Here is a 28,000-nt window from a genome sequence, read left to right on the forward strand (position 1 = left end):
ATTGAAAACCTTATTTTTTCAACGCCGCACCCTATTCTTCGATTTAATATCAGCGAACGTGCCCCATCTGCTTTACACAAGTTCCACACACACCTACAGCGTTCGAAAGTAAACAAGATGCTGTCAGTCCACCAACACACTCTCGCACCCGACCTCTGACAGCCACAAACGTCAAATCGGAAGGGAAAGTGCGATGCACTTTTTTCAGCTCAGCTCAGTCACAATCTTCATTTTCATCATGGCTTTACGTTTCCGAAGTGTGTCATAGAGAAAAACACGATTTTCGCGTAAATATCAGTGAAATTCGGTACGCAAAGTGTCCGCCGTCATCCCCGGGACTCCATTCACGATGGATTTCGGCAAGTTGCTGAGCGTGGCCCAGCGCAATGCCACCAACTCGGAGCAGAAATCTTCCGAGGTAAGAGACAAGACAAAACTATTAGTCTCGACGATTCCATCGAATCACAGACAAACAGAAGAGGGAAACCCAAACCTGATTGCCCAAGAAGGGGGCTAGGGTTTGAGGTGAGGGATCTTGTCGGGAAAGGAAACGAAGTGCAACACTTTGCGCCAGCTCGCGCGAGGATGATCACGTTTTGGAAGAGGGGAATCGATTTCAGAGCGGGCGGAAGGTCACGCAATAGAAATAGAATGCCCGTTTCGCACACTCTGCAAGCGTTCCGTATGCTAAAAGCGGAATCGAATGCTACGTAGTCAACTTATTCCGCAGGAAAATTCCAGCGTTTATTGTCACTGTCTGTATGTCACTTGTAATTTGTATAGTTTGGTGTTTATCTTTGTGTTGAACGGTACTGATTCATGTTCGCTGCCCAAATGAGCGATGATTTTATTTGCGCTGTTCGCGTCTGAATAATCTTTCGCACTTTTTGTGCTATTGAACCCTTCCAGCTGTTAGCGTTCAAAACGGTGTTCGTAAATTAGGTTTGGGGTTTTGTCATAGGAAGTCGTCTTATCTCTTATCGGTATAGGGGCACATCCGTCATTGGCATTATTTGTAGGATACAATTAAGATGATTAAGCTAATTAATTTACTAGTGGTAACGTCCGTGACTGCAAAGCAACGCCATGCTGTAGTGTTTGGGTAATCTGCTGAAGTTTCAAAATCGGGACATTTTGCATTTTATTACAATTTGCAAATTTCATTTTGTCTCAAATTTTGATCATTTCAAACAGCAGCGATTACAAAGATTTTTTTCCAATTTTTAATGTTGGATTTCAAATTTTTAATCTAGGATTTCGAGAAACTTCTAGATCACTGACCCAGTTCCTAAAGGGAAAAACGACATAAGATAATAAAAAAAATCCAGACCATTGAATTTAATTAGTTTAACGAAAACAAAATTTACGTTTTTATTCACTACTCCAGTATATAAGTAAATATATTGAAATTTTACCAAAAATCACTCTTGGAATTGGAGGTGTACACTACACTACTTCTTCTTCTTGGCATTAACGTCCTCACTGAGATAAAACCTGCTTCTCAGCTTAGTGTGCTTATGCACTCCTACAGTTATTAACCCGTATTACTATTATAATAGGCCTGAGTGAAAGCAAAAATTATAAAACCCTCACCGCTCAGCGAATTCTTAATGGATTCAAATGATTTTTTGTCAGTATACTGGCACACATATCTAGTTTCTAGAAGTGGACAGAGGAACGCGAAAATATTCTTGTGCTCGGAGTTATTCCGTTGGGTCACTGGGCCAGGTCGGGTGAGAAAGAACAATGACCGAATGATCATTCAATAGAGTTAATATTTATGATAACTAGAAATAAATAAATAGAAACTCGGATTTTCAAGCCTCTGGGTATTTGTAATTAATCATGATTGTTACGAAATTTTGAGTTTAAATTCCAGATTACTTTTCGAAAATCGTTTTTTTTTAAACCAAATATTTTTCAATAATTTTAAAAATTGTGCATGAAGGCTGGCATGAAAAAAAAAAACGAAACCTAACAGGAACCAGGGTAATATAGTTTGATCAGACCAGACATTTCTCTGAGAATATTTTGAAAACTTTTTTTTTTAATTTCTCGTGGCATTACAACGACATCCCAGCAATTCTGGTATATGCCAGTAAAGGACAAACATTCAAAGAATTCCTCAAAAAAAAAAAAAAAAAAAAATGTTTGGATGTCTCAAAATAGAAGCAGGATTTTTCCAAAAAATACCTCAGGGCTTCCATCATAAATTCCTTCATATATCATTCCAGATATTTTCCAAAAAGGCCCATTAGAATTTTAGCCGATCATTCTCCAATCAGTTTTTCTAGAACATCCTCGAAGATTCCCGATTAGAACATGTTGTAATATTCAACCAGGAATTTCTCCAGATGTCTCCAAGGATTTCTCAGGATTTTCTACAAAATTGTTCTTTATTTATTTATTTATTTTTATTTCAGTTCATGTAACGTAAGGATAATCCTTTTTAAAATGTTACACTGTGGTGTATTTAGTTTATTAATGAACAATTTTAACTCTACATCTAATTTAAGTTCCTGAATTTGACTATTTGACCTTTTCACCGCATTCGTTCGATCTCACTGAGTAGACCCTTTCTGAAAACTAAGATTGAGGACGAAGATTTGAGTAATGGAGATAAACAGTGTAAAACTGGCTAAACTGGCACCCAAGAAGAACATCTTGTAAATGGGTAACATGTGAGAACCTATTAAGGTTAAAAACCTCCATGAGTCGATGTTCCATGACTCGATATCGACTCATGGAACCATACTAAAAGCAAAATTTCATGGTTACTAGGATGGTCCCCTGAAGAAGCTTTCCAAGGCATTTGTTTCCATGACTCGATATTTCCATGAGTCGATGGTCCCTTCAGATATCGACTCATGGAGGTTTCACTGTATCTGATACACGCATTTAGGGCAACTCGTAACTTATTTAATGACAAAGCTGAAGCATGACTACACACGAACTCCCCGTAAGTAAAATGAGGTAGTATTAGCGACTTAAATAGCTTAATTTTCATAGATGTGTCAAGGTGTCTGCTAATCATGTTGAGTCTTTTAAGTGTTCCATAGATTTTACCACATTGACCATTAATAAAAGCAGCCCATGATAAGTTTGTGGTAAATATCACACCAAGATTATTTAGTCGATCGAAAAACTGTATTATCTGTCCGTCCATAGAGATGATTGGAGGGTTGGGAGGATTTTTACGCTTGCTTATAAGCATAGCCTTAGTTTTAGATGGATTTATCTCAAGTAAGTTATTACGTGACCAATGTGAAATATTCACCAGATCGTGATTTATTTTCCTGGCGATTTCGTTCATATCAACTTCTCCGGAAATACATATATAAATTTGCACATCATCCGCGAACATGTGTATGGAGCAATATTCAAGAACAGCAGGCAAGTCATTTATGAACAGTGAAAATAATAAAGGCCCAAGTACAAACCCCTGCGGTACTCCAGATTTTATTTCACTAAATGCAGAAAGGAGTCCATTATGGAAAACAGCTTGCTGCCTTCCACTCAAATAGGACTGAATCAGTTCTGCTGCGATTTGGGAAAAACTAAACTTAGTAGATAATTTTTTCACTAGCTTTGAGTGTGAAACACGATCAAACGCTTTTGCGAAGTCGATGAGGAGCAAAATGGCTAATCCTTTCTTCTCAATTACGTGGGAAATATCGTCATGTACCTTGATTAACGCAGAGTTCGTGTTATGATTACTGCGGAATCCAGATTGACGTGGATGCAAGAAATCGTTGTCGGAAATAAATTTGTTAATTTGACATTTAATCAATTTTTCGAACACTTTTGACAAGGCACAAAGAATGCTGATCGGGCGCAAATTTAAAATTGCTGAACAGTTTCCTTTCTTTTTGATTGGAATTATTTTTGAGTTTTTCCAAGCCCGAGGAAAAATAGAAGTTTTAATTATGGAGTCAAATAAGTACTTATAAATTGGCAGAGCCAGAGGTAATAAAATTTTAATAAACCGTATAGGAATATTATCTAATCCAACTGCATTGGACTTGACTGAAAAAATACAGTTAATAATATCGTGTTCAAGAAATTCTAGAAATTTAAAACCATCAGTAGAGAGATTTCGAAAAGGAGTAGAATCATCGTTAGTGAAATTTGATATGAAGTAATTATTAATTTCATCCGCAGTCAAATCGTTCTGTTCAAGAAACCGGGAATCTTTAGATAATCCTAATTCTTTTATATTATTCCATAGTTGTTTACTCGGTAGGTCAACTTTCAACTTTTGTTTATCATATTTAGCTTTTGCCTGTATAATCAGTTCATTAGCTTTATTTCTAAGTCTTTTGTAAGAATTTCGGTCAATTTGTTCTTTGGTCCTTTTCCATTTATTGTATGCTAGGTTTCTATTAATAATCGCATGAGAAATATCATTATTGAACCATGGGGTTTTATTATCTTTCTTACGCCGCAAGGGTATATACTGGTCATGAAGTTTGAGCAAGTGATAATTCAAATACTCGAGCATTTCATCAGGGTTATCCATGTTGAAAAACAAATTCCAGTTAATACTATGGAAACCATCAAATAACGCAACAGAGTCAAAATAGGCATAGTCACGGTAGCTAACATAGTCTTTTTGCCTGTTTGATGAGTACCGAAGTGAACAAAAAATCAAGTCGTGGTGAGAAACACCGGGCATAGAGAGCTGATCCTGTTTCACGACAGTATCTGGTGCATCAGTTATGAAAAGATCTAGTAGGGAGCATCCTGATCGATGGTAAAATGTTGGCTCAGAATTAGTACATGCAACTTACGTGATCGACTAAAATGTTTTAGTTAATCTGTATTGAAATCCCCAATAATGTAAGATCCTTTGTACTTAATCGTACAATTTTCTAAAACATCGTACAAAGTATCAGTGCAATCAATATTGGGAGGATTATAAACGACGCCCAGCAATATTTTGTCTTCTCCAACTTTAACCTCAATATTCAAATACTCGGTGCCACAGAAATCATCAGCGGAATTATTTGACATTGACACGACCTTGTACGATAAATTATTTCTCAGATAGATACAAATACCCCCACCATGCCTATTTCTATCGTTGCGTATGAGCTTATAGCCATTGATACTTAGCATTGAGTTATTAATGGTGCTATTCAGCCATGTTTCCGTAAAACAAATTACATCGACCTTGCTGTCAGTAAAGTTTAACTTCAGTTCATGGAATTTTGAAAAATTTCGAGCGGTTAAGCTTTGGACGTTCATGTGACAGATGTTTAGAAATTCAGGTTGCAAAGCAGCATTAAGTACGATTCGAGGAATAATAGTGTTTGGAGACGCATTATTAAGCGGAAATTCATCCATTATCAAAGCAGTTGATTAAGATTTGCCTCAGAAAAAGATCACTCATGAAACCGAAGCGGTATGCAATGTCAAGGTCAAACGAAAAGAAATCTTTAAACACTAACTTGTACATTACAAATACATCAATGGTCTAAGTTCAGTTGATAATGTAGATGAGAAGAAAAAGAAAACTCAAATTTCGATTTTAACAAAGCCAAAACTATAACTATCTCAACCACCATCAGCGTAACAAGTATTGCGAATGATAATAGCAGTAATTAACAATAACAGCAACAGCCACAACAACAAAGGTAACAGGCCCCAAGGTAGCTCCAACAACAGCAACAGCAACAGCAAAATCCGGGGTCCGTGTTTTTTCAACAGCTGACTTTCAGGAGTGGATGGAGTCATGGGATAAATTAAGGAGGGAAGCACGGATGAGCTTAGGCAGGAGAGAGAGCGAATTTTGGATAGGTTCATTTGATCAACGGTTTACAGTTAACTTTCAGGAGCGGATGGAAGCACGGAACTAGTTTAAGGAAGGCTGCATGGAAGAGTTCAGGAAGGAGAAGAGAAACTATGGGGAAAGGTTTGATGAGAATCCAGCTCTAAGATGACTGATGTCGTTGATCGGCTCAGCTGCAGATCCTTCTCTACGCTGAACATAGACTATCCCACAACGCGTGAAAACCTTAAGCAGAATTCCATTCTTTTTCATTTTGATTGCTTCCGTTCGTATGGCTCTGGCTTGCAGTGTTAGGCTCTCGTTGACGTAAACTCTCTGGTCGCTGTCGAATCCAACGGTGCGAAGGGTCATGTTTCTTGTTTTGAGGTACCGCTTGTAGAATTCTTCTCTGGCATTTCTGAAGGCGAACTGGCAGACAATCGGTGGAGAGGATCCAGCTGTGATGGGAGGGCGCATCAGTCTCTAGATTTTTTAAAACTACAAATTTCTCTTAAAATACCTTCAAGAATTACTCCAGAGATTGCTCCTAATATTTCTTCGGAAATTCCTCCATTGATTCTAAGAGATTTCTCAAGGAAGTTTTTCGATTTTTTTTTCTCTAGCATTCTTTTATAAGATTTTGTCAAGGAAAGTTGAATGAAATTTTTCAGAAAGCTGAGAATTTGGAGAATTGTTGAGATAAACTTGTGACGTATTCCTAAAGCAAATTTTAGGGTACCTTCTGTTACAGTTACTTTTGTAATTTCTTAGGTCATCCTTGATAAAAGAAGATTCCCACTCTTGAAGAACTTTCAGAAAATTTCCAAGATTATTGCTAAAATAATTTAAAAAAAGAAAAAAAAAATCATATCTCGCCGGATATTGTGAAGGAACTACTGGAAAAACAGGACGTAATTGGAACATATTTTAATGAACTCTAGTAATCCTTGGATGAAATGCTAAAGAAATTCCTAGAAAAAATCTAAAGAAACTTAATAAGGAAACACAGGTCGAATTTAAGGAATTGTTTGAAATGTGCATAATAGATTCACTCGAATAACCCCTCGAAGAACTTTTGGAGATATTCTTTGGAATAACCGGAGTTGAAATAGCGTTGAAATCCTTGTCGGGTTTTCTTGGAAGAAATTCTGTGGGAAACTTCGGATTAACGACTGTAGAATTCGGCTGAAAAGTTAGTAAAAAATATCTTGAGGAATTCCTAGGATAGTATTTGTTCAAAGTACTCCCTGAGAAAATTACTAGAGGTAGTAGCGTTGAAATGCTCAAAGATTTCCTGAAGTGAAGGACAGGAGGAATTCCTGTAAGCATCCCATGAAAAATTGCTAAAGGAATTGGTAGAGGAATTTCTTAAAGAACTCATGGGTTATGACGCAAAAATCCTTTGTCGTGAACATATTCTATCATGAATTACTGCCTCAAAATAGTTTCCCTATTTGCGATCGAAGTTCCCTGAGAATTCCAGGTTTTTTCAAGAATGAATAAAATTCCCTGATAATTCCAGGTTTTTCAAGGTAGTAGGGTTGTGTACGATATGCGCGTAAGAGTATCTGAAAGTTGCTCTGAAGCCTTTAGTAATTTGACTCAGAATTGACTGTGAAAAAGGGACTTAAAAGACCATTTTGATTAATAAGGAGACTATAGACTATTAACAATGACACTTTTTAAAGACTTGTATTGAAATATTGGCCAAAATACACATCCCTGGTACGATTTTCTTCTCAAAATCATTATTATGTCAGAATCTGTTGTGAGATTCTGTTTGAAATCTTGAAATTCAAAATAAATATAAAATTTTACTAATGGTTTTATAAGAATAATATCCCGGATTCTGAAAAATTCTTGCCCCAAGAATGCCTCAATCCTTCGCACTCCTCTTGAAATTTCTGCACCAATTTTGCCTTGACGAATTCCAAAAACTCATCCAGTTTTTTTTAAAGAGATTTTTTGAATAATTTAAAAATGGTTGAGCCTTCTAACACTACTATATCCAGTAAATCGCACAATGATTACTCTGGAAATTCTACTAAAAACTATCTTAGGATTTCCTCCAGATTTTTTCAACTAACTCTTACACTGATTTCACCAATCTTCTTAAAGTTTCCCATAAAATTTCTACGTTTTCTTCCAAGAAAATCCACGAAGGTCTATTCCAAAGCTTTTAAGGTGAAACATCTCGGAATTCAAAGATGGCCTCCACAATGGCCGAGTCGGGTCCCTACTCACATTTTCAAAGGCACTAAACTGGAGAAATAGTTGGCAAACGTTTCTGATCTTCCTATTTCAAGCTTGCTGCTGGTGCACAAAGCCAACATAAAAAGTTCACTGTTTTTGAATGCTTCCTTGGCGAGATTTGTGCCTTTGAAGCTTTAGTACATTCTTAGAAGTTGATTCCAGACTGTTTTGTTTTTTTCCAGGAAGTTCTACAAAAAAATTCCAAATGTTTCTACGCGGATTTTTCAGTTAACATGTTCCAGTAATGGAGGAAGTGATTTTTTGAATGATTCAATGATTTTATTATTCTATAATTATTTTTTACGTGAAAAAGAATAGAAAAGCTATTAAATGACTTATTCAGGTATGAAAAACGAGCTTTCGTTATTGTTTGGCAATTTTTTATTCATCAACCTGTTACTATTCCCCCTATCACTGATACACACGTCCTATCTCTGTGTTCAGAATTTTCATATAAGGCAGTGGGTGACCTCTGGCGATTTTTCTTTGCAAAAGTAAGTTTTCCCATAGTAAATCCCATACTAACTCTGAAGGGCTGTCGTCAAATTATATTTTCTTCGATCGAGATTAAATTATTTTGCACAGTTGTTATGGATCCCTAAAGCAATCCAAAAAATGGACTGGATCGAGAATCCGACACTAGTGATCATTTCTTAGAAAACTTGGAATAATCATCCAGAAGACACTAATGCTAAGATCTACATACATGAGGTATGCGCTACGTAAACTGTTGAAGGGATACACAATATGAACACAAAGGTGAAATCTCTGGGTTCTCCCATGCTCTTCCCATAAGAAACTATTGAAGAGATCAAACATCTGGATTATCAAGAATATCGACAAAGACTGGACACCAGAACTGCTAGTTTAATTTAAGCGCCCATGCAACTTAGGAAAAACGTTTCTTCGATAGAAATTAAAAGACATCAACAAGCAGAAAGCAACAGTTTTCGCAAAGCCATCCATTATTTGGAGATTCGAAAACAAAATCTGAAGCCCTCTGACTACCAAAGCTTTGTTTGTAGATTCCAGAAAATTTCGAAATTTGACGAATAGGGCTTTAGACAGATTGAAAGCTATTCCTGAGCTGATACATAAAGGTTTATTTTCAAATTCCAGATAATTATTAGAATTTTCAACATGGACAACGCAGATGCAGACTGGTTTGAAAGACAAGTTTTCCGAAAACTTAGTTGATAAAACAATTCAATATAACCCCGGTCACCAAGTAATTACAGTTTACGGGAAAAATCACACTACTATTCAAAATCCTTACGCGGGCCGCACAAAACCTTCTCGAGGGCCGCACTTTGGTGACCACTGGGTTAGGGGGTCTAAATAAATCCTGTGGAGTACCAGGGCCGCCCTCTGCAGTGTTGTGCCCTTCCTGTGCTACCCGGAGCAATGGCGCAGGTGACCTTGTGTTTCTCCGAGATAATCGGCTGCCCTTCTTCAGTCTCTAGCTTGAGGCTAAATAAGGGTGGGATTATGAATATGTTGCTATTTAATTTAAATTATTACTTATATAGATTCGCATTATGCGTTCTACACAGTGTATTCTGTGCTTTTTCGCCTTTGGCGACTTTCAATAGATACCGAGCTGTTTTTTCGCTGCTGGTCTTTTTCGTGCTGAGATTGCAAAAAGCTTAATCCTGCCTAGTTTGGGTAGTGGCTACGGTTAGGTTAGCTCAGATCAATCTTCAGCATAAAAGAACAGCAACTTGCAGACTCATGCAAAATGATACAGCCCAAGTGGCGCTAGTTCAAGAACCCTACTTTCGTAGAGGGAACGTCTATCTAGCTTGTGGACCCAGTGTTTGCTACTTTCAGCAAACCTGAAATGGCAATCGCGCTCCATGCCCCACGCATGCGTGCTCGTTAATAAAGCAATCGTTGCTACACTCATTTCTGAGTTAACTACCAGAGATGTATGTGCTGTCACAATCGATGTTTCTGTTGGTGACCTCAACAGGAAATACGTCTATTGTTCGGTATATTACTACATGATGAACCATCCCCAACGGATGACTTTAAACGAGTTGTCGCACACTGCGTAACAAAAGGCCTTCCGCTGATTGTGGGCAGTGATGCAAATGCTCATCACATCATCTGGGGCAGCTCAGATATCAATTTGAGAGGCTCCAGGCTGATGGAATACTTAAGTAGTACAGATCTTGGATTACTTAACATAGGCAATCGCCCAACTTTCGTGGTATTTAATAGAGAAGAAGTGTTAGACATAACGCTTTGCTCTCGAATAGAATCAGTCACGAGTTGACTAATTGGCATGTATCAGATGATGAATCATTATCTGGTCATAGCTACATCTTCTTTGAACATTCAAATGTAACTGCGCACACTTTGCGTTTTAGGAATCCCCGGTCAACAAACTGGGAACTCTACACTGGATTGGTTGCGACTAAATTTCATGGATATTCTCCGTCCATTGAAAATCCAAGTGATTTGTTGACAGTGCCGTAGCGTGCGGTTGGCCAGGTTGGCGACCGCCAAGGGCGCAAACCTTCAGGGGGCGCCAAAATGCGTTACCAGGGTGTCTACTACCTGGAAAAACCTGGAAAACCTGGAATTATCAGGGAATTTTATTCAACCTGGAAAAAACCTGGAATTCTCAGGGAATTTCGATCACAATCAGGGAAACTATTTTGAGGCAGTAATTCTATCATAAACAGGGTGTCGACTACCTGGAAAAACCTGGAAAGTCAGGGAATGTCAGGGAATTAAATTTATGACCTGGAAGGTCAGGGAAAGTCAGGGAATTTCACTTGATGTCAGGGAAAAAACATCAATACTACAACATCAAACGAGTTGATTGTCTGGAAAGTTATTGGAAAGTCAGCAATACGATATCTATCTATCTATATAAATAAAAATGGAATGGTGTTTGTATGTCACGAAATGACTTACGAACGGGTCAACAGATTTGAATGATTAATTCTCCGTTTTGTTCGTCAAGGGTTCCGACGTGTTTGTGTAAGGTACCGTGGGGTAAGTGGATACAGAAAAATCAATAGTTAGCTTCATTGTTATGTACAGCTAACGTGAATAATGTAACTCAAACTTTTTTCTGTGGATAACAAATAAGGGACTATTATACTTCAAATCGTCATTTATTCCGATTTTTCTGATTGTTATGTATTGAGTATGAGAGACTTACAAATTTGCGCCAAATGATCCACTTGTCCCACCATGGTGGGGTAAGTGGATCACCATTAAAAAAAAATCTGTTCTCGAAACAAATGTAGTGTGATTATGTTTAATAAGAATCATATAACCCTCGTTTTTGTTATTAGTGCTAGTAATGTTACATTTGAATACTTTAAAATAAAAAAGTATCTCTATTTAATCAAAATATAATAAAAAGTATGTATATATTAGCTCATACTAAATTAAACAAAAAAAAAATACATTGTAGGTAGAAAAATTTGGAGAAAATTCATCCATTTATACGCATAAGTTATACAGAAGTATTGTAAGATAATTCGTAACGATATTTTCGAAAAACACTCTTGGTTTAAAAATATTAGTTACATTTATTTTTGAATAACAAACTGAAATCGTTCTATTTTATTTATGAATATATGTGTATCATCTGTCTAGAACAATTTATATGGTCAAATAAGGTACTATACTATGTTTTCGATTGGAAAATTAGTATATTTTGCTCTTTTACAACTCAACTTAGATAAACCACGAAAAGTTTCGTGTGAATTTTGAAATTATTATTCTTTTTATATTTTTTTATACCAGAAAGGTTAAAAAAAACTTTTAGGTGGACTAATTCAAATTTTCTATGGTCAATTTGGCAAATTCAAGCTGGGAATGGAACAAAATAAAGGAAAACAACATTTGCGGATATTAAAGCTTATTAAAATTCTCGTAAGCATTCTGCCAATAAATGATAATTAGGGTAGATGTACCGATAGTGGAGGTACTAAGCACGACTGAACCTCATTTAACCGCCTAAATTCAAGAAGCGCAATTATTGTACATGTTAATGTTGTGACGGGAAGTAACGACCATTGACTTAATGAGAAAAATGATTTCATCGCAGTAATCCACGGCATGTCAGTGAAAAATAATAACTCCACTATTGGTACTCTGTTCCTTTAGTTGCGGTATATTTTTAATTTGTGTTCCTATAGTTGCGGTATCCGTTGTTTTCTTATGGGACCCTCCACTATAGGAACACTTTACCGCAACTATTGGTACAAGTAAGAAACGTTTTGGCAATTTTAGTGATATTTCATCAGTTTTAAAGCAATTTGAACGCTCTTTTCAACTATTCCGCGTATCAACAAGCCAATACATCGATTGCCAGTGTCGGTTCTGTGGTTAATGTGATAAAATCAGTGAAAACGGCACTACCGCAACTATAGGAACACCCACAACTAAGGGAACACTTACCCTATTCTTGATCCACTTACCCCATTGAAAAGTAGGGATAAGTGTACCATGTCCAATATATTTGTATTTATTCATAAAAATGACATATTTTTCATTGTGATTAATTCAATTAGAGCTGAAATGCTCTCCATGTGTCGAAAAAAATAATAGAATTCGTTTTTAGACAAAGATACAATGGATTTTTGATTGATAGAAAACGATTTTAAAATTAATTACTTTTTGCAGCTAACAAGTTTGCTTGTGTTAGTGTACGTGTAGTACCAGTTTTGCAATAGTATCAGTGTGGGCGTAAAAACACAACCTAAAGCGAAGCAATGGTGCGAACACATTCAACATATTCAAGTATTTATGCTTTATATTGACAAATGATCCACTTACCCCACTGATACACTTCCCCCACTGTACCTTATATAGAAAGCCCCGGATATTCACCGGGAAAGTCGAAAAAACGAGAGTGAACGGAACTGTCATTTTGTATGGGACGATCCTTAGCGATTTTCAACAGCCTACTTGATGGCATGACGAAGTTTGTCGGGATCACTAGTATGGAATAAAAAGGGTAATCAATCTTTTAAAATAGCAGTTTACCATTGAGTAAACTGTACTTTACTGATTGTATTTATCCTCAGAATTCAAATTTTCTGAATTAAAAAGCATCAACAGTACTCTCCGAACAACTTCTTCGAAATTGACATGGATTGCTTTAAACATGTTTTATTGTTAAGTTTCCTAGATCAACTCAATGCCTAGTTTGGCGCATTCGCTCAAAATCTTGAAAAAAAAATGGAGTCCAATCCATCAAATTATGTCAATCCTTACAAGTTTGCGCAAAATATCCGAGTAGAACAGTAGAAACTAAGTATAGACAAAAACCAATAAGGATTCTCGTATTTAAGTGATTACTGGCTGGTGGTGATCAATCGATCAATTGTTCAGCTCTTAACACTGTTTGATTTTCTGGATTTGTGGTCCCGATGATGGTACAATTTTTCGGTTTAATGTTCTGGACAGTTCCACTTTGATTATATTTGATGTAAAATTGCAGCACGAGAAAATAAATAAAAAAACTAAAATTTTGTGGAAAATACTGATGTTGCAGATATCAGGATATGGACAGGATATTTCTTGTCTATTTTTCAAGTTGTTTCTGAAAATAGTTTGTTCAGATAATACCGCCTTTCTTCAGGATTTTTATCAGGAGCTTTCTCATAGGTATGACCAGTTTTTTTTCTTAGAATATACCCAGGAAATTCTCCAAAACATCATTGAAAAGCAGAAATTCCAGGAATATTGTTTGAAATAATCTGAAGTCGAGTCTAGTACACGACACTGAAGACGGCCTTACAGTTGAGGTCGAAATACGCATATCTGTCAAAGGATACAAACTCTAGTGGAATTAAACGGTATAGTACCAAATTCGATTCTTTCTTCTACCTATTCAATAAGCTCTTGACATTTTGTGAGATTACTTGGAGATACTCATAAAAGAATTCTTAGAGCAGTTCTTCTGACCGTTGCTAAAGGCACGACAAATACATGAGGAGCATCTGAACACTTATTATTAGCGCATAATTCAATCCCTGAATGCATTCCGTCAAGATGATTATAATACGAGGCCCTACCTTGAATTTTCAAGAGCACTAGTCTAAAGAACCAAACAGAGCTCTGAACTGAAAATTTGATCGTTTGAGCATTCCACAATGCAACCAACCTAGGTCAGGTTTTCTAGATCTGTGAGCTTGAAAATTCGAAATTTGGCTATGTCTATATTCACCTTAAATTGAAGATACAACGAATCCACACCTCAAATTTTCAAGAGCATAAATCTAGTAAACCAAGTCGGATCAGATCGGAATCCTACAATATTTACTAAAACAAAATACCTGTAACTAATCATCGTGAAGCATTATTGAAAATATTCTAAGAAAAAAAAATGAAAGCATTTTGGAAAAAAACTCTATGTGATTCCTGAAAAATTTCTTTAGACTTGTTCTTGAAATAATCCTAAAAATCCAAATTCTATTCATGGAGAAATTCAAGATTGAAAGAAATACAATTTTTAGAAAACCCTGGAGAGGAGCTGCTAAGGGAAATCGACATGGAGAAGTATTGAAGAAATATCTGTAAAAATATGTTTAGGAATTCCAAGAGGAATTTCTGAGAAATCTATGTGGAATTTCTTGAAGTTATTCTCCAAAAAGGTTCTTCAGCAATGGCTAGATGGTTGGTTTGACTTTATTAACGAGATTTTTAGCCCTGGGCTAGTTCATCTCGGGACCAACGGCTTTACTTCCCTTCCGAAGGAAGTCGTCACTATAACTTTTTACATCATAAGTGACTATGTCGGGGATGAGATTCGATCCCAGGTCTTCGGCGTGAGAGGCGAGTGTTCTAACAGCAATGGCTAGAATTTTACCTGGAAAAAGTAATAGCTAAATTTCAGGATAAATTTCTTACACTTAGAAAGCATCGTGGATGATCGTAATAGCACACCTTAGTTCAATTACTCAGTTTTAACATATCAACTTGAATAAACGCTAAAAATGTTATCCGACAAATATATTTCAGTAAAGTAATAACTTTTGTTCAGTTTATTCATACGACCTATAACATAAACTTTACATCATGCAAATTATCGGATATGTATCTTCTTGTACACATCGTACTAATTTCGGTTCAAATTAACCAATTGAGTGGCCTGGAATTTTTCTGGAAAACGACTGGAAGGTCAGGGAAAGTCAGGGAATTTTATTTTCAAAATTGAGTCGACACCCTGATAAAATGTGTTCACGACACAGATATTTTGCGCCAAAACCCAGAGCAACTATTATTTGCGAGAAAATTCTCTTCAATAGAAAAAAAATTCGGCTGCGCCGCTGTCAAAATATTATTTGAGGCGTTCAGCGAGACCCCTTTCAAGTATGGAATTTTATCGACTTACCAAAACATGATTGACATTTTTAATATCTCTATATTTAATCAGTAAAAGATTAACATATCTAGGGCCGGTAGCAGGTTCCTTCTTAGAGAATTGGTCTTTGTTTTTATGCAAGTCTACAACTAGTATCTATTTTTGATGAAAGGTCTCCGAAGTCTCTATTTTAACCAAAATGGCCTTTAAAGCCTCTTTTTCCTTATCTTGCTTGCAGATAATTATGATGCTAAATGTCTTCTCTTATTTCTCAAAGAACAGCTTCAGGAATCGTCCTAATCGTTTCTCCAGTGATTTTATCTAAAATACTATCAGCAAATAATACAGGGTTCTCCCCATAAAATCTTCAAGAAATCCCTCTACCAATTCTTTCAATAATTTTTCAAATAATGCTTAAAGGAATTCTTCTAGAATTTGCTTCAGGAAATCCTCAAGCACTTCAATGTTACTACCTCCAGTAATTTTCCAAAGACTATCCTAGGAATTCTTCCAGATATTTTTCACTAACATTTCAGCCGAATTCTTCAGTCGTTACTCTAAGAGATCGCCCAATGATTTCCATAGATTTTTTATTCAAGAAAACCCGCAAGAGTTCATTCTTGAGTTTTTGATAAAAATTCGTTCAAGAATTATTTTTTTAAGGAACCAGACAAAAATTTCTACGCCATTTCATCTACGGTTTTTACAAAGAATTGCTACAAAAAATCCTCAAGGGGTTATTTGAATGAATTTATTGAGAACATTCCAAATTATTCCTTAAATATTACCTGTTTCATTTTGAGTTTCCCTAGGTTTTTTTGTCGAGAAATTTCTCTAGCATTTTATCCAAGGATGACTGCAGTTCTTCCAAACATTTTTCAATGAATTACTCAAAAAATCCGCAAAGAATATTCAATAGTTCATTTGAGGTTCCACACCAGTTAACACTACAGCATTTTTTTACATTTCAAGAAATCCTCCGATCATTCCTACACATTTTTTGTGATTTCGTCCTATATGTTTTCACGAATTCCTTCATAAAATCATGCAAGATGTCATCCAGAGATTCGAACAAGACATAACACTTATCGTTCTTACAATCGTAAGAACGATAAGTGTTATGTCTTGTCTCGCGTCGCGTCTTGTATGATTCGATGACTTCTGAAAATAATCTTAGGACTAATCTTAAAGAGTTTCAGAAAGACAATTTTGTAGAAAATCCTGAAAAATTCTTGGAGACATCTGGAGTAGTTTCTGGTTGAATATTCCAATTTTTTTTTAAACGAGAATCTAGAAAAGTCGATGGAAGAATCGCCGGATAAAATCCTGGAGGACTAAGCTGCCGTGAATCGCAAGGGACATTTCGTCGAATGACGTTTGGTCGAATGACATTTGGTCGAAAGGACATTTGGTCGAATTGCTTTGGAACATTTATTCTGGTCGAATGACGTTTAGTTGAAATTTGGTTGGAAGCTTATTTTCAAATGGATTATTGAAAGATCATTTGGTAAAATTGAGTATTGTTTTCCAAGTTTTGCAAAATTGGTAAGATAACTTATTCTTTTGAATAATCTGAATCATTCGCTGTTGTTGAATAAAAAACGGGACATTTTATGTTTTTTTTTTTTTAAATTCCATACTTTTTTTTATTTGTAATTTAAGGTTATGTCAAAATCAAGGATTTTGATAATTACTCAAATGAAAATTTTGGAAGTAGTTTTTTGTACATTGACTGAGATATTTAACTCTAGTGAATTTATTATTCTTTGAAAATATCATCATTTTTTAAAAAAAAACTGCTCAACAAGTTATTTTATAGCTCAACGATGTGAACATAACGTTTTCATTATTAATTATTCTTTTGAAATGTCCTCGTTCTTTGTAATGAACTGCTGATCTTCATTTGATGGAAGCATTCGGAGATAGTGCTCTTGATCTTTCTTTGAATTTCGGGTCTTGCAGCTTATGGACGTGGGTATGACTTTTAAATGCGGAAATTAGAATTGAAACGGCAGCAAAAATTTGTTTCTTATGCAACATCTTTATGGAGAAGTGAATGTTAGGTGTCGATAACTCTACTTATGGCCAATTGGCTTATGTATTGTGACTTCCAGCTCAATAACATTCCTCAAGCAAATGTATGGCTTTGCTGACAGTGTTAATCACCTCGGGTGAAAAACAGAATTTGCAGTAAAAGCTTTGAATTATAAAAAAATTAAGTTGTGCTAATTCTATGTATCGGGGAAGGGAAGACGAGTTGACTGAGGTGACAAAAGTTGTCTTGCTTTCATTTAAGATCAGCTTATCTCGAATCTAATATGCCCGAAACGAAAGCAGCATGTAACGTCAAAAAAACACAAGAGGTTGATCAATATATTGGAAGAGCGTCCATCAAATTGAATAACAAAATTTTGCTTATCGCATATAGATTGTTGGTAAAATGGCTAATACATTTTCAATTATTTGATCACTCTTGTATAGGCGACAAAATGCTACTCTCGACGATAGTCAGACTAAACATTAACCTTCGTTTTCATACTATTTAGATTCGACCACTATCTTTTCCACGAAATGTCGGTTCGACCAAATATCATATGCTTTGTATTCCAACTAAACCTTTTCGACCAAATGTCCATTCGACGAAATGTCCGTTCGACCAAATGTACTTTCGACCAAACGTTATTCGACTAAATGTCATTCGACCAAATGTATGTCTTTCGACCAAATGTCATAGATTCAATCGCAAGTCATTCCCATCTTAAAAAAGTAGGCATTGATAAAATTGGCTGTAAAGTTTTCAAACTCGAATATTCAAAAAATTCCACAGGATTGGAACATGCAACAATCTTAGGGGTCTATTTTGTAAATCGAACAGAATCATGTGACTCATCTGTAGTCACTGTCGATCAAAGTAAGCATGCATATTTCAGATGTCACCCGTTGACTTCCATAGTCATCCAGTCACATTGAGTGACAACAGTCGAAAAACTCGAGTGACAGAGCTGAGTTGAGCGAATTTTTCGGTCGACAGTGACTCCAGTCGAGTCATTTTGATCGACTCGACTTATAAAATAGGGCCCTTAATGTAACTTTCACAACTTGCTTTTCACATCTTTCCGAAAAAAATAAAAGATGGTCAAAACAAGTTAAATTTTTGTGTTCCACAGTGAGAAAGCCTGTAGTGGGACTGATATGCGGTTACTTTTCATTATGGGACAATTTGACTTGCTGTTTTTTCCTAATTATTCCGAACAAACCATATTATTTCATTAGTACAGCTGAAAGAGCATTGGAAAAGATGTTGAAAACTAAACTTAACTAAACTTTTTAAAAATGCAGGTTTCATTTTCCAAAACATTTTTTTAAGAGATTTTTTAAGAAAATTTTTGAGAGATTTCATGAGAAATAATCATAAAACAACTTCTAAAGAAAAAAAAATCTCTCAAATAAAGTAATCTATAATCTAAAGGAATTTTTAGTTATCACAAAAAATTTCCAAAACAAGTTTTAGAAATATTCTCTGATAAATGTCTGGTCGTATCAAACTTTTTTCTCCTAGTTACTTGGATACCGTTTGGTCTCTTTTCGGTCTCTTTCTGGTTCCTGTTTAGCTCTTTTTTCAGTTTTTTTTTAAATTTCGAATTTTCAAGACACTCACTCGTTATCGGAACTGCTACGTGCGCAATTTTTAAAATTATTTAATGCACATTTTTTTAATTTTTTTGTAAAATATTTGATTGCAGAAAAAACCATTCTGAAATTTAAACAACTGTTAAATTTAAAATTTCTCAACAATTATGATTAACTCTCTCTTTCCCACGACTTCAATCGACTATTTATTTAGGAAAAAAGCGTTTTTATAAAAATGTAAAAATTGCTTGAACAAATATGATTGCAAATGGGCTAAATAATTCGAAACCAGAGAATTATTGTTTATCAATAGTTTTACTATTGAAACAGTTAATTGATTGTTGAGTTAAAATGATGTGTATAGAATCATATTTATTTAACTATTACATTGTATTTATTTGATTGAGTTTGTCTTAAGTTCGTCGAAAATCGATGGAGCCCTTGAGCTACCATGGGAAAGGGAAGATTAAGTAATTTAGAACTCTTGAACATTTTAGAATGAAATGTAACAAGCATACTGATACACTTGAAAGTTCCGTTAAGTTCACGATGATGAAAAGAGCTCTTACAAACGAAATCAAAGACTATATCAATGGCAAATTAAATTCATTTGAATAAATCATAATCTTTGGTATTATTAGCACCTTCATATTGAAATAGCTTCAGCATGCGTTAAAAAATATCTAGAAGTGTATAAATTGCTATTGAATCAAAAACACTTCAATATTTATCATTATTTTGTTTTAGCCATATAAAATTAGAGTATTTCTTAAACCTGGAATTATTTTGAGAAACCTGGAAAAACCTGGAAATATCAGGGATTTTCATTTCGGTAAACGAGTAGACACCCTGGTTACGCTTTTTGTCAAATTTTTAGAAAAATTTCAAAAATTAAAAATTTTGTTAAAAATAAGAACTGTTAAAACACTATCTGGATCGATTCAAGCAAAATATTTTGAAAGCATACCACAAGATGTTGAATATTCGTCAATTGTAAATTTTTTAGATATTTTTTTAATATTTTCATATTTATTAAATATTTTTTCAAATAGTTCTTAATGACAATACTTTGTAAATCAGTTGTGGCAGAAAATATTTTAGAAAATCCGTGGATATCTTGAAAATAGACACCAAACGAATATTAATACTTTGAAAATTGAAGGCTTAACAGCGGAAACCACAGAATTATTGGCGAACGGGACTTTCAGAGAATTGTATAACATTGAAATTAGAACATAAAATAGGCTATTGTTCCTAATAATAGTAATACTTGTTTGTTTCTAGAAAAAAATCCTTGGAAATCCGTACAGAACTCTCAACATTTCAAGAAAGGTTTGTATTTAGTGACAGCATTTTCGATTTTATTCCGTGCTGCCATTTTTAATGCAACTAGAGTCACGATTCCTAATCGGGGGTACATGGACCCTCATTCCCAAATAATCTCGCTGAAAAGACCACCATTCAGAGCACTGTTTCCCCGTGATCATGTTAGAAGGTTAGAATATAGTGTTTTAGAGGATATCTTGACAAAATTTCTTCAGATCACAATTCTTTTTTAATCTCTTCAAGTATGTATAAAACTTCTTCTTTAATTTTTACACAAATTTTCTTGAGTTACTTTTACAAAAATTGTGGAAGTAAATTTTTGATTCATGGAAAAATATAAAAAAAATATTGAAAGATTTGCGTAAGAAGTTTAAAACTCTCCGAAGTCGAATTCGGAAGGAAATTTCTGGATTGGGTCGACAATACAGCTAAAACATTGCAGTAAAAGATTTTCTGAAAATTTCGTTTGCAATATTAAACAAATGTATTAAAATACTATGAAAAGATGATTTAGCAATATTCACAATAGTTCATTTAATAATATGAATTCCACTGAGGTTGAAGGTTAAAGTTGATAAATCCGGTAGTTTCTACGAATAGACAGTAATTTTATAAACTATTTGTTTAAGGTGAAGATGTATCGAAGCCATGCATCAAAATTTCTAGAGCAGACACGCGAAGACACGGATGAGTCCACCTGGAAAACATAGTACAGATGTTGGCCTTTCTAATGCACGTAATTTTGTTTGCAACTTTTTGCAACTTTTCGAGATATATTAGTGTGAAAAAGGTGAATTTTCCCCAATGAAATGCTTATAACTCATAGAAAAAATGAAGATATTGTCTTGTGTGTTCAGCAAAGTTTTGTATTTTGAAAATATAAACATAGTCCTAGAACATTGTAAGCCATGAAAATCGCTACGAAAAAAGTTAAGTGAGTATTTGTACTTTTGAAGTGGTTTTTATATGAAAATCGCTATAAATTGTTTATTTTAATAGATAGAGTTAAAGTGTCTTCGACAACTTTTCTTCATTTAACAATTCCAACAGCTTTGTCGAAGACACCAAATGCTTTTAACGACAAACTGAGAAAATAAAAATTTTATAAAAATTATGAGTAAATTAATCAAAAATTTGTAAATGTCAAAAGTTGCTGCTTAACATATGCATTAACTTTGCCGAATATAGTATGCCAATATTTTCACTCTTTGATACTGAAAAAGCTGATGATCGTGTTTTTTGGGTTTCAAACCACTGTGAAATCGTATGCAGAATGAAGGGACCGAAGCAATTATCGACATAGGGAGAGATTTCGAGATGTAGAACATCGAGATGTGGAGAGTCGACTGTATAATATTAGCAGAGGTACTAGTCGTATTGCCGCAAGAAATTCACGAAAGACTTAGAAATATCCTTAATTAACTTCCTAGTCGGATTATCTGATAAATTCTTCTTCTTGTGGTTCCATTTTGTTTTCTTGGTTCCTTTTTGGTCTGTTCTTGTTCTCTTTTTCTGTTTTTATTCCCATTTGGTCTTTTTTTTTTGAGGCATGGGGTCTCTAAAATTACTTAGTCGCTACCAGCCGCCCGAGATGGGATTTGATCCCAGGTCCTCGGCATTTAAGGTATGTGCTCTAATCAGTATGCCAGATCCGGAAGACACTCCTGGAAGAATACCTGAAAGTTTGTCTGTGGAGGAACTTTGGGAGAAATTTCTGGAGGAACTCCTAGAGGAATTCGTGGAAAAAATCCTCTTGTAAAAACTCCTAACAGAATACCTGGAGAAATATCTGATCCTGAACGAATTGCTGGAATTGCTTAAGGAACTCTTGTAGGAACTTCTGGGATATCTTCTGGACACATTTTCGGAAACTCGTAGCGGAATTTCTAGAGTAATTTCTGGACGAATTCCTCTTGAAGGAACTCCTAAACGAATACCTATAAAAACTCCTGAAGAAATACCTGAAGGCAATCTTTGGAAAATTCCTGATCAAACTCCTGGAGGAATTCGTGAAGGAATTTCTGGAGAAATATCTGAAGAAACCCTTGGAGGAATTTCTTAAGCAACCTATGGTGGAATTCCTAATAACCAGTAGCGCAACCAGGATTTGGATCTAGGGGGGGTTTTGTGAACCTGAAGATAATGTGTTTTTTTGGAAAGCAACACGGATGTAAAAAAAAATTCTAACAGAAAAACTAAAAATATTTCTAGATTAACATTAAAGAAAAACCATAACAACATATGCAAAATTGAGCTTTTCTCGTCCACCCTGCACATCATTTTTTTTTTTTGGTGAAATCAGCAATATTTTGCTGAAATTTTCCAAGCTGATATGTTCAGAAAATCAAGTTGCTGAGTTGCAGTAGAAACCTGCTGATTACTTAGCGTTCTGATCTAAATATCAGGAAATCTGTTCTCTGAAAATGTCAGATCGACAAATTTCAGCAAAAAATAGTAATTTGGTGTGTTGGCATACATTTTCATATTAATTTACAACGCTACTCAAATCAAATCTGTTGTGCCTGGTGGAATTTTACAGAAGTTTCTCGAAATACGTTCGGATTCCAATAAAAATTTCGTTCGCAATATTCTAATACGTTTAAATCTACATTTTTCGAAGTTTGCTCGAAAGTTTATCCAGGCTACATTTGGATGCACGCACATAATTGGCGTGATAGCGTTCAATCACTATTCATCTGTCATGTTCCTTACATATGTTTATCAGACGAATCAGTTCGATTATTAGACAGCATTGCAGATATTGAAACATTTTTAGATTGTAAACGGAAATTTGTGGTTTTACAGCATAGCAACGGAACTACGATCTCCCTTTATCTTTCCTGAAATTTTTATTTGTGATCATTAAAAACTATGGAATTGCTTTTCCGTAAATTCGCTTACTCTCTGGAGGTGATAAAATTCGGCCAAATGTTGAGGCAGCTTGAAAATTTTTCATAACATCGAATTTTGAATCAATCAGCTGTTCAAACGGTCTCGATATGCACACGTATCAGCATGTTTGTTTGACAAACTTCTCTTAAAAATAAAACCCTGAAAAATCGAGAAAAGTAAGGTTTTTTTTTACTCTTTTATGGTTTTTAAATTAGAAAGCCACAACTTAGAATAACATTATTGTTAATACAACTTACTGTCCAGTATTTGTGCATTTTAGTGTTGAATTTCAACAATGTATTTGATAATTCTTAAAAAAAATTCTGCTCTGGGGGGGGGGGGGGGGGCTGGGGTTGACCCTCAAAACCCCCCCTTGGTTGCGCCACTGCTAATAACTAATAATGGAATTTATGGGACAAAACCATGAGGAATTCCTGGTGAATCTCCTGGTAGAAACTGTTGGAAAAATTCCTAACCGAACTCCTTGAGAAATTCCTTATTTCTTGAAGAAATTTCCGGAGAAAGCCCTGGATGAATTTATGAAGAAACTCCTTAAGAAATTTCGAGTTAGTTTTTTTTAGGAATTCCTGTATTCCTGAAGGAATTTTTGCAACATAAAAGAACTCCTAGTTGAATCTTGACAGAGCTCCTGGAGATACTCCAATGGGAACTCCTGATGGAGTATGATAGAACTCTGGAGGAATTTATGTAGGAGCTTCTAGTGGAATAGGATAACGACTGTTTATTTTGTTCTCAAACGCTAACAGTTGGCGCCAGCGGCAAAATTACAGACAACAACCTTTCGAACATTCAGTTTCTCTTACCGGCCGCCGAGCGGCGACACTGATGTTTGTATTCCCCTCACTGATCACGCTACGCTGGATTCTCAAATTTCTCAAACTTTCAACACAAGCGCATGGAAGAATGGTAGTCGCAGAACTGTCAAAACGTATGTAAAATAATGAAAATCGTAAATTGCTTGCAATTAGGAAACTGAATCAAAAAAGTAGTGATTAGAAATCAAGTGTAAAGTGAATACATAACTTTTTGTGTTTAGTTCATCTTCCGTGGTGCTTTCTTTGCTTCAGGATTTCGTTTTTACTATCATTGAAAAAGAGCCATCTATTGCCTTTTCAGTTTTGAATATCTCCCTATTCCTGAAGGAACTCCTGGAGGAATTCCTTAAGGAACCCCTGGTGGAATTACTGGATAAGCCGCTTGTGGAAATTCTGGGGAACTCTGGGACGAATTCCCGGATGTACTTATGAACGAACTCATGGTGGAATTCCTGTAGAAATCCATGAAAAAATCTCTTGGTGGAATTCCACAAGGTACTACCGGAGGAAATTCTTGTTAAATTCTTAAATTATCTTCTAACGGAACTTCTGGGTGAATTTTTGGAACAAGTTCTGGGGGAATTTCTGAACAAATTCCTGGAAGAATTTCTGAAGAAACATCTGAAGGAAATCTGAGACGATTTGCTGAAGGAACTCCTGAAGAAATCACTGGAGGAACTTGGCAGGAATTTCTGGAAACTACTAGTAGAATTTCTCGAGAAATTCCTCTTAGGAGGAACTTTTGGAAAAATACTTATAGAAACTCTGAGACGAATTCCTGAATGAAATCTTGGAGAATACATGGATAAATTTCTGAAGGAATTCCTGAAGAAATTCTTGAAGGATTTTCTGAAGAAATATCTAAAGGAACTACTGAAGAAATTTTCCAAAGAACTTCATGGTAGAATTACAGAAAGAACCTCTTGCGCAATACATGGGGAAACTTCTGGTGGAATTCCTGGGAGAAACCTTTGAGGAATTTCATGGAAAACTTCTAGAGAATTCCTCAAGAAACTTCTGGTAGAACTCCTCCAGCAACTCCTTAAAAAATTTTCAAGGTACACCTGGAAGAATTTCTAGAGGAATCTTTGGATAAATTTCTGAAGAAACTCCTGAGGAATGTTTAGAATATTTTTTAGGAATTCTTCCTAATTCCTGTTGGAATTCCAGTAGCCTGAGGAAACTCCTGGGGAAATTCTTATAGGATCACCTAGAAAAATTCCTGAATGAATTCCTGGATGATTTTCCCGTAGTGGAAGTCCTGGATAAACTCCTGGAGGAATTTTTGGGCAACACCTGAAGAATTTCTGAAGGAATTCTCAAAGGAACTCAAATAAAATTTTTTTGTGGTGCTTCTGGATGAGTTTCTAGAGTTATTTCTTTTGGATTTTTTGGAGGAAATTCTGGAGGAATTCCTGAATGATCCCCGGAATGAATTCCAGGAGGTACTCTTGAAGAAATTACTGAAGGAACTCCTAGAGAAATTACTGTAGGAACTTGGGTAGGAACTGTTGGAGAAACTTCTGGATAAATTTTTAAAAACATCTGCAAGAATTCTAGAGTATTTTCTGGAAAAATTTCTTGAATGAACTCCTAACGGAATTTCGTCAATGAAATGCCAAACATGTTCTTATTAAGTAATACCCATCTTTCTTTTCTCTTTCTCCCCCAGTCCCGTTACTACTCGACCAAATTCGCCCCACCCAAGAAGGAATCCAAGGACAAGAAACTGTCGGCTAACATCCAGAAGTTCCTCGCCAAAAAAGAAGAGGAAGAACGCCAGAAGGCCCTGGAGGAGAAACGCAAACGCGATGAGTTGATGGCCAAGCGGGACCCCAAGGCGAAGAAGAAGATCGAAAAGATGCTGAAGGTCATCAAATCGGCAAACAAATCGGTGCTGGACGATGCCATCGATCAGAACGACACGGCCGTCACGTTGCAAGGTCCGGAACAGCCGGACGAAGACGATTATGGTTACACGTCTAATGTGGCGTCCCAACTCTACCAGCAGCTGATGGACAAGTACAAGAACACTCCGGAGGAGAAGAAGTTCAAGGACGGCTCCAAACGGGTCATGTCCAAAGAGGATATGGAACGCGCAAAGGCACGAGTGAAAGATGCCTTGAACCGGGTTGAGGAGGAAGAGAATGCTCCTAGGACTAGGAAGCGGAAAGATGCTGGGGAAGGAAGTACCCGGACGAGGAAAGTGCAAGTGGTAGTAGCAAAAAGCTGGTCGGTCCGGATAGGTATGATCCGGAGGAGGAACGACGGAAAGAAGCAGAAGCGAAGGCGAAGGAGGAAGCTGCCAAGAAGAAAGCACGAAGACCTGCGGGACCTGCTCCACCGGATTTTGCCACGTTGCTCAAATTGGCCGAGCAGAAACAGATGGAACCGGTAAAGGTAGAGGTCCCAGTAGTAGAAAAGAAAAAAGAACCGGAACGTCTCATGACTAAGAAAGAGAAGAAAGAGTACGAAGAACGCCAAGCTTATCTAGAGCAGAAAAGGATTCGGGATCGAATACGAAACGATCCTCGTCTTTCGGAGAAGGAGCGACAGATCAAATTGGCACAGTACGATGCAATCAAAGCTGGGAAGGTTCCACCATCTGCCGGGGCCAACAAACCCGGACCAACTAGTACAAATGTGATGACACCAAATGGGCGTATTCCAAAGCTGAACTCGTCCGCCGGATCTTCTGAGAAGCCATCAACGGCGTCTCCAAAGCCAACATCATCCAGTTCCAGTTCCAAGCCTTCCTCTTCCTCCCGACCAGACGAAAAACGGACGTTCCCGCAGAAAACCTCTGCCGAGGCAGCGTCCGCCAAGAGCAAACTCGAAGCGGCTCTCACAGCATCCAGGAAGCCTCCCAGCAGCGCACAATCCTCTTCCGCCTCCAGGGAACCATCTAGCATTAAAAAACCAGTTCCATCGTCTCAACAGAATGGCGCTGCGAAAATCTCATCCACCGCGAAACCATCACCACAATCTTCAGCAAAACCCACGCCTTCATCAACGGCCAATGGCCAAAAAACCAGACCATTCCCGCCGGCGGACGTACCTCAGAAGACCCGCCAATTCCCGCCACCAGACGTGCAGAAAACGCGCCAATTCCCACCGCCGGATGTGCAAAAAACACGCCAGTTCCCACCTCCGGATGTGATGCGGAAACGACCGCTGGATGCCCGTGGCAAACCATCCTCGTCGGCCCCGATGAAGAAACGCCGCCCCGTCATCGAGGACAGCGACAGCGAGTACGACTCGGAAATGGACGATTTCATCGACGATGGCGACGAGGAGATGGACTACTCGTCCCAGATCAAGGCCATCTTCGGGTACGACAAATCGCGCTACCGGGACGAGGACTTTGACGACCGGGAGATGGAATCGACCTTCGCCCAACAGATGCGGGAGGAGTTCATCAGTAAGAAGATCGGTCTGATGGAAGATCTGGAGGATATGCGCATGGAGGAGGAGGAGAAACGGATGAAGGCCCTCAAGAAGAAGCAGGCGGCCAAGCGGAAATGAAAATGGTTCTAGAGGATCAGGCAATTGCTGTTTGGAAGGTTTTGATTAATTTTACACCACTTATGCAAATACCTATTTATTTTTTAATAATGATTTATTAATTTTTGTTAGTGCTTTATTACGCTAAATACCCACGTTTAGCAAAATTCGTTAGAACACTGAGAGGGCGCTTTTGAGATTTTAGTGCGAGAGCTTCTTCTGATAGGTTGATTTTGTTACGCAACGTACTTTGGTTTGATTTGCAATAGATTTTTTTTAACCAACTACCTAAATTAGCCCAATAAAAAAAGTGCAAAACGACGATTTAGAAGGAAAATAGTGAAAGACCATGTTGTCGATAAATTGTGGCCCACAAATTTATGGAATAAAAGCGAATGAAAATTATACAAAAGTATACATAACAATATTTTCGTAGAAGTGTTCAGGCAAAAC

At 36.5% G+C, this 28,000-nt stretch overlaps 1 protein-coding gene across 1 annotated transcript; it reads left to right on the plus strand.

The window, feature by feature from the left end:
- The first annotated feature begins 166 nt into the window (after positions 1 to 166).
- LOC5573409 (protein SPT2 homolog) lies at positions 167 to 27,974 on the plus strand. The gene is given in 3 exon segments (XM_021857287.1): positions 167 to 418; positions 25,716 to 26,267; positions 26,270 to 27,974. Coding segments are annotated over 3 exon segments (1,920 nt in total). The 5' UTR covers positions 167 to 349; the 3' UTR covers positions 27,569 to 27,974.
- Positions 27,975 to 28,000: the final 26 nt, after the last annotated feature.

The sequence above is a fragment of the Aedes aegypti genome, chromosome 1 (assembly GCF_002204515.2).
Source record: "Aedes aegypti strain LVP_AGWG chromosome 1, AaegL5.0 Primary Assembly, whole genome shotgun sequence".
Classification (NCBI taxonomy): Eukaryota; Metazoa; Arthropoda; class Insecta; order Diptera; family Culicidae; genus Aedes; species Aedes aegypti.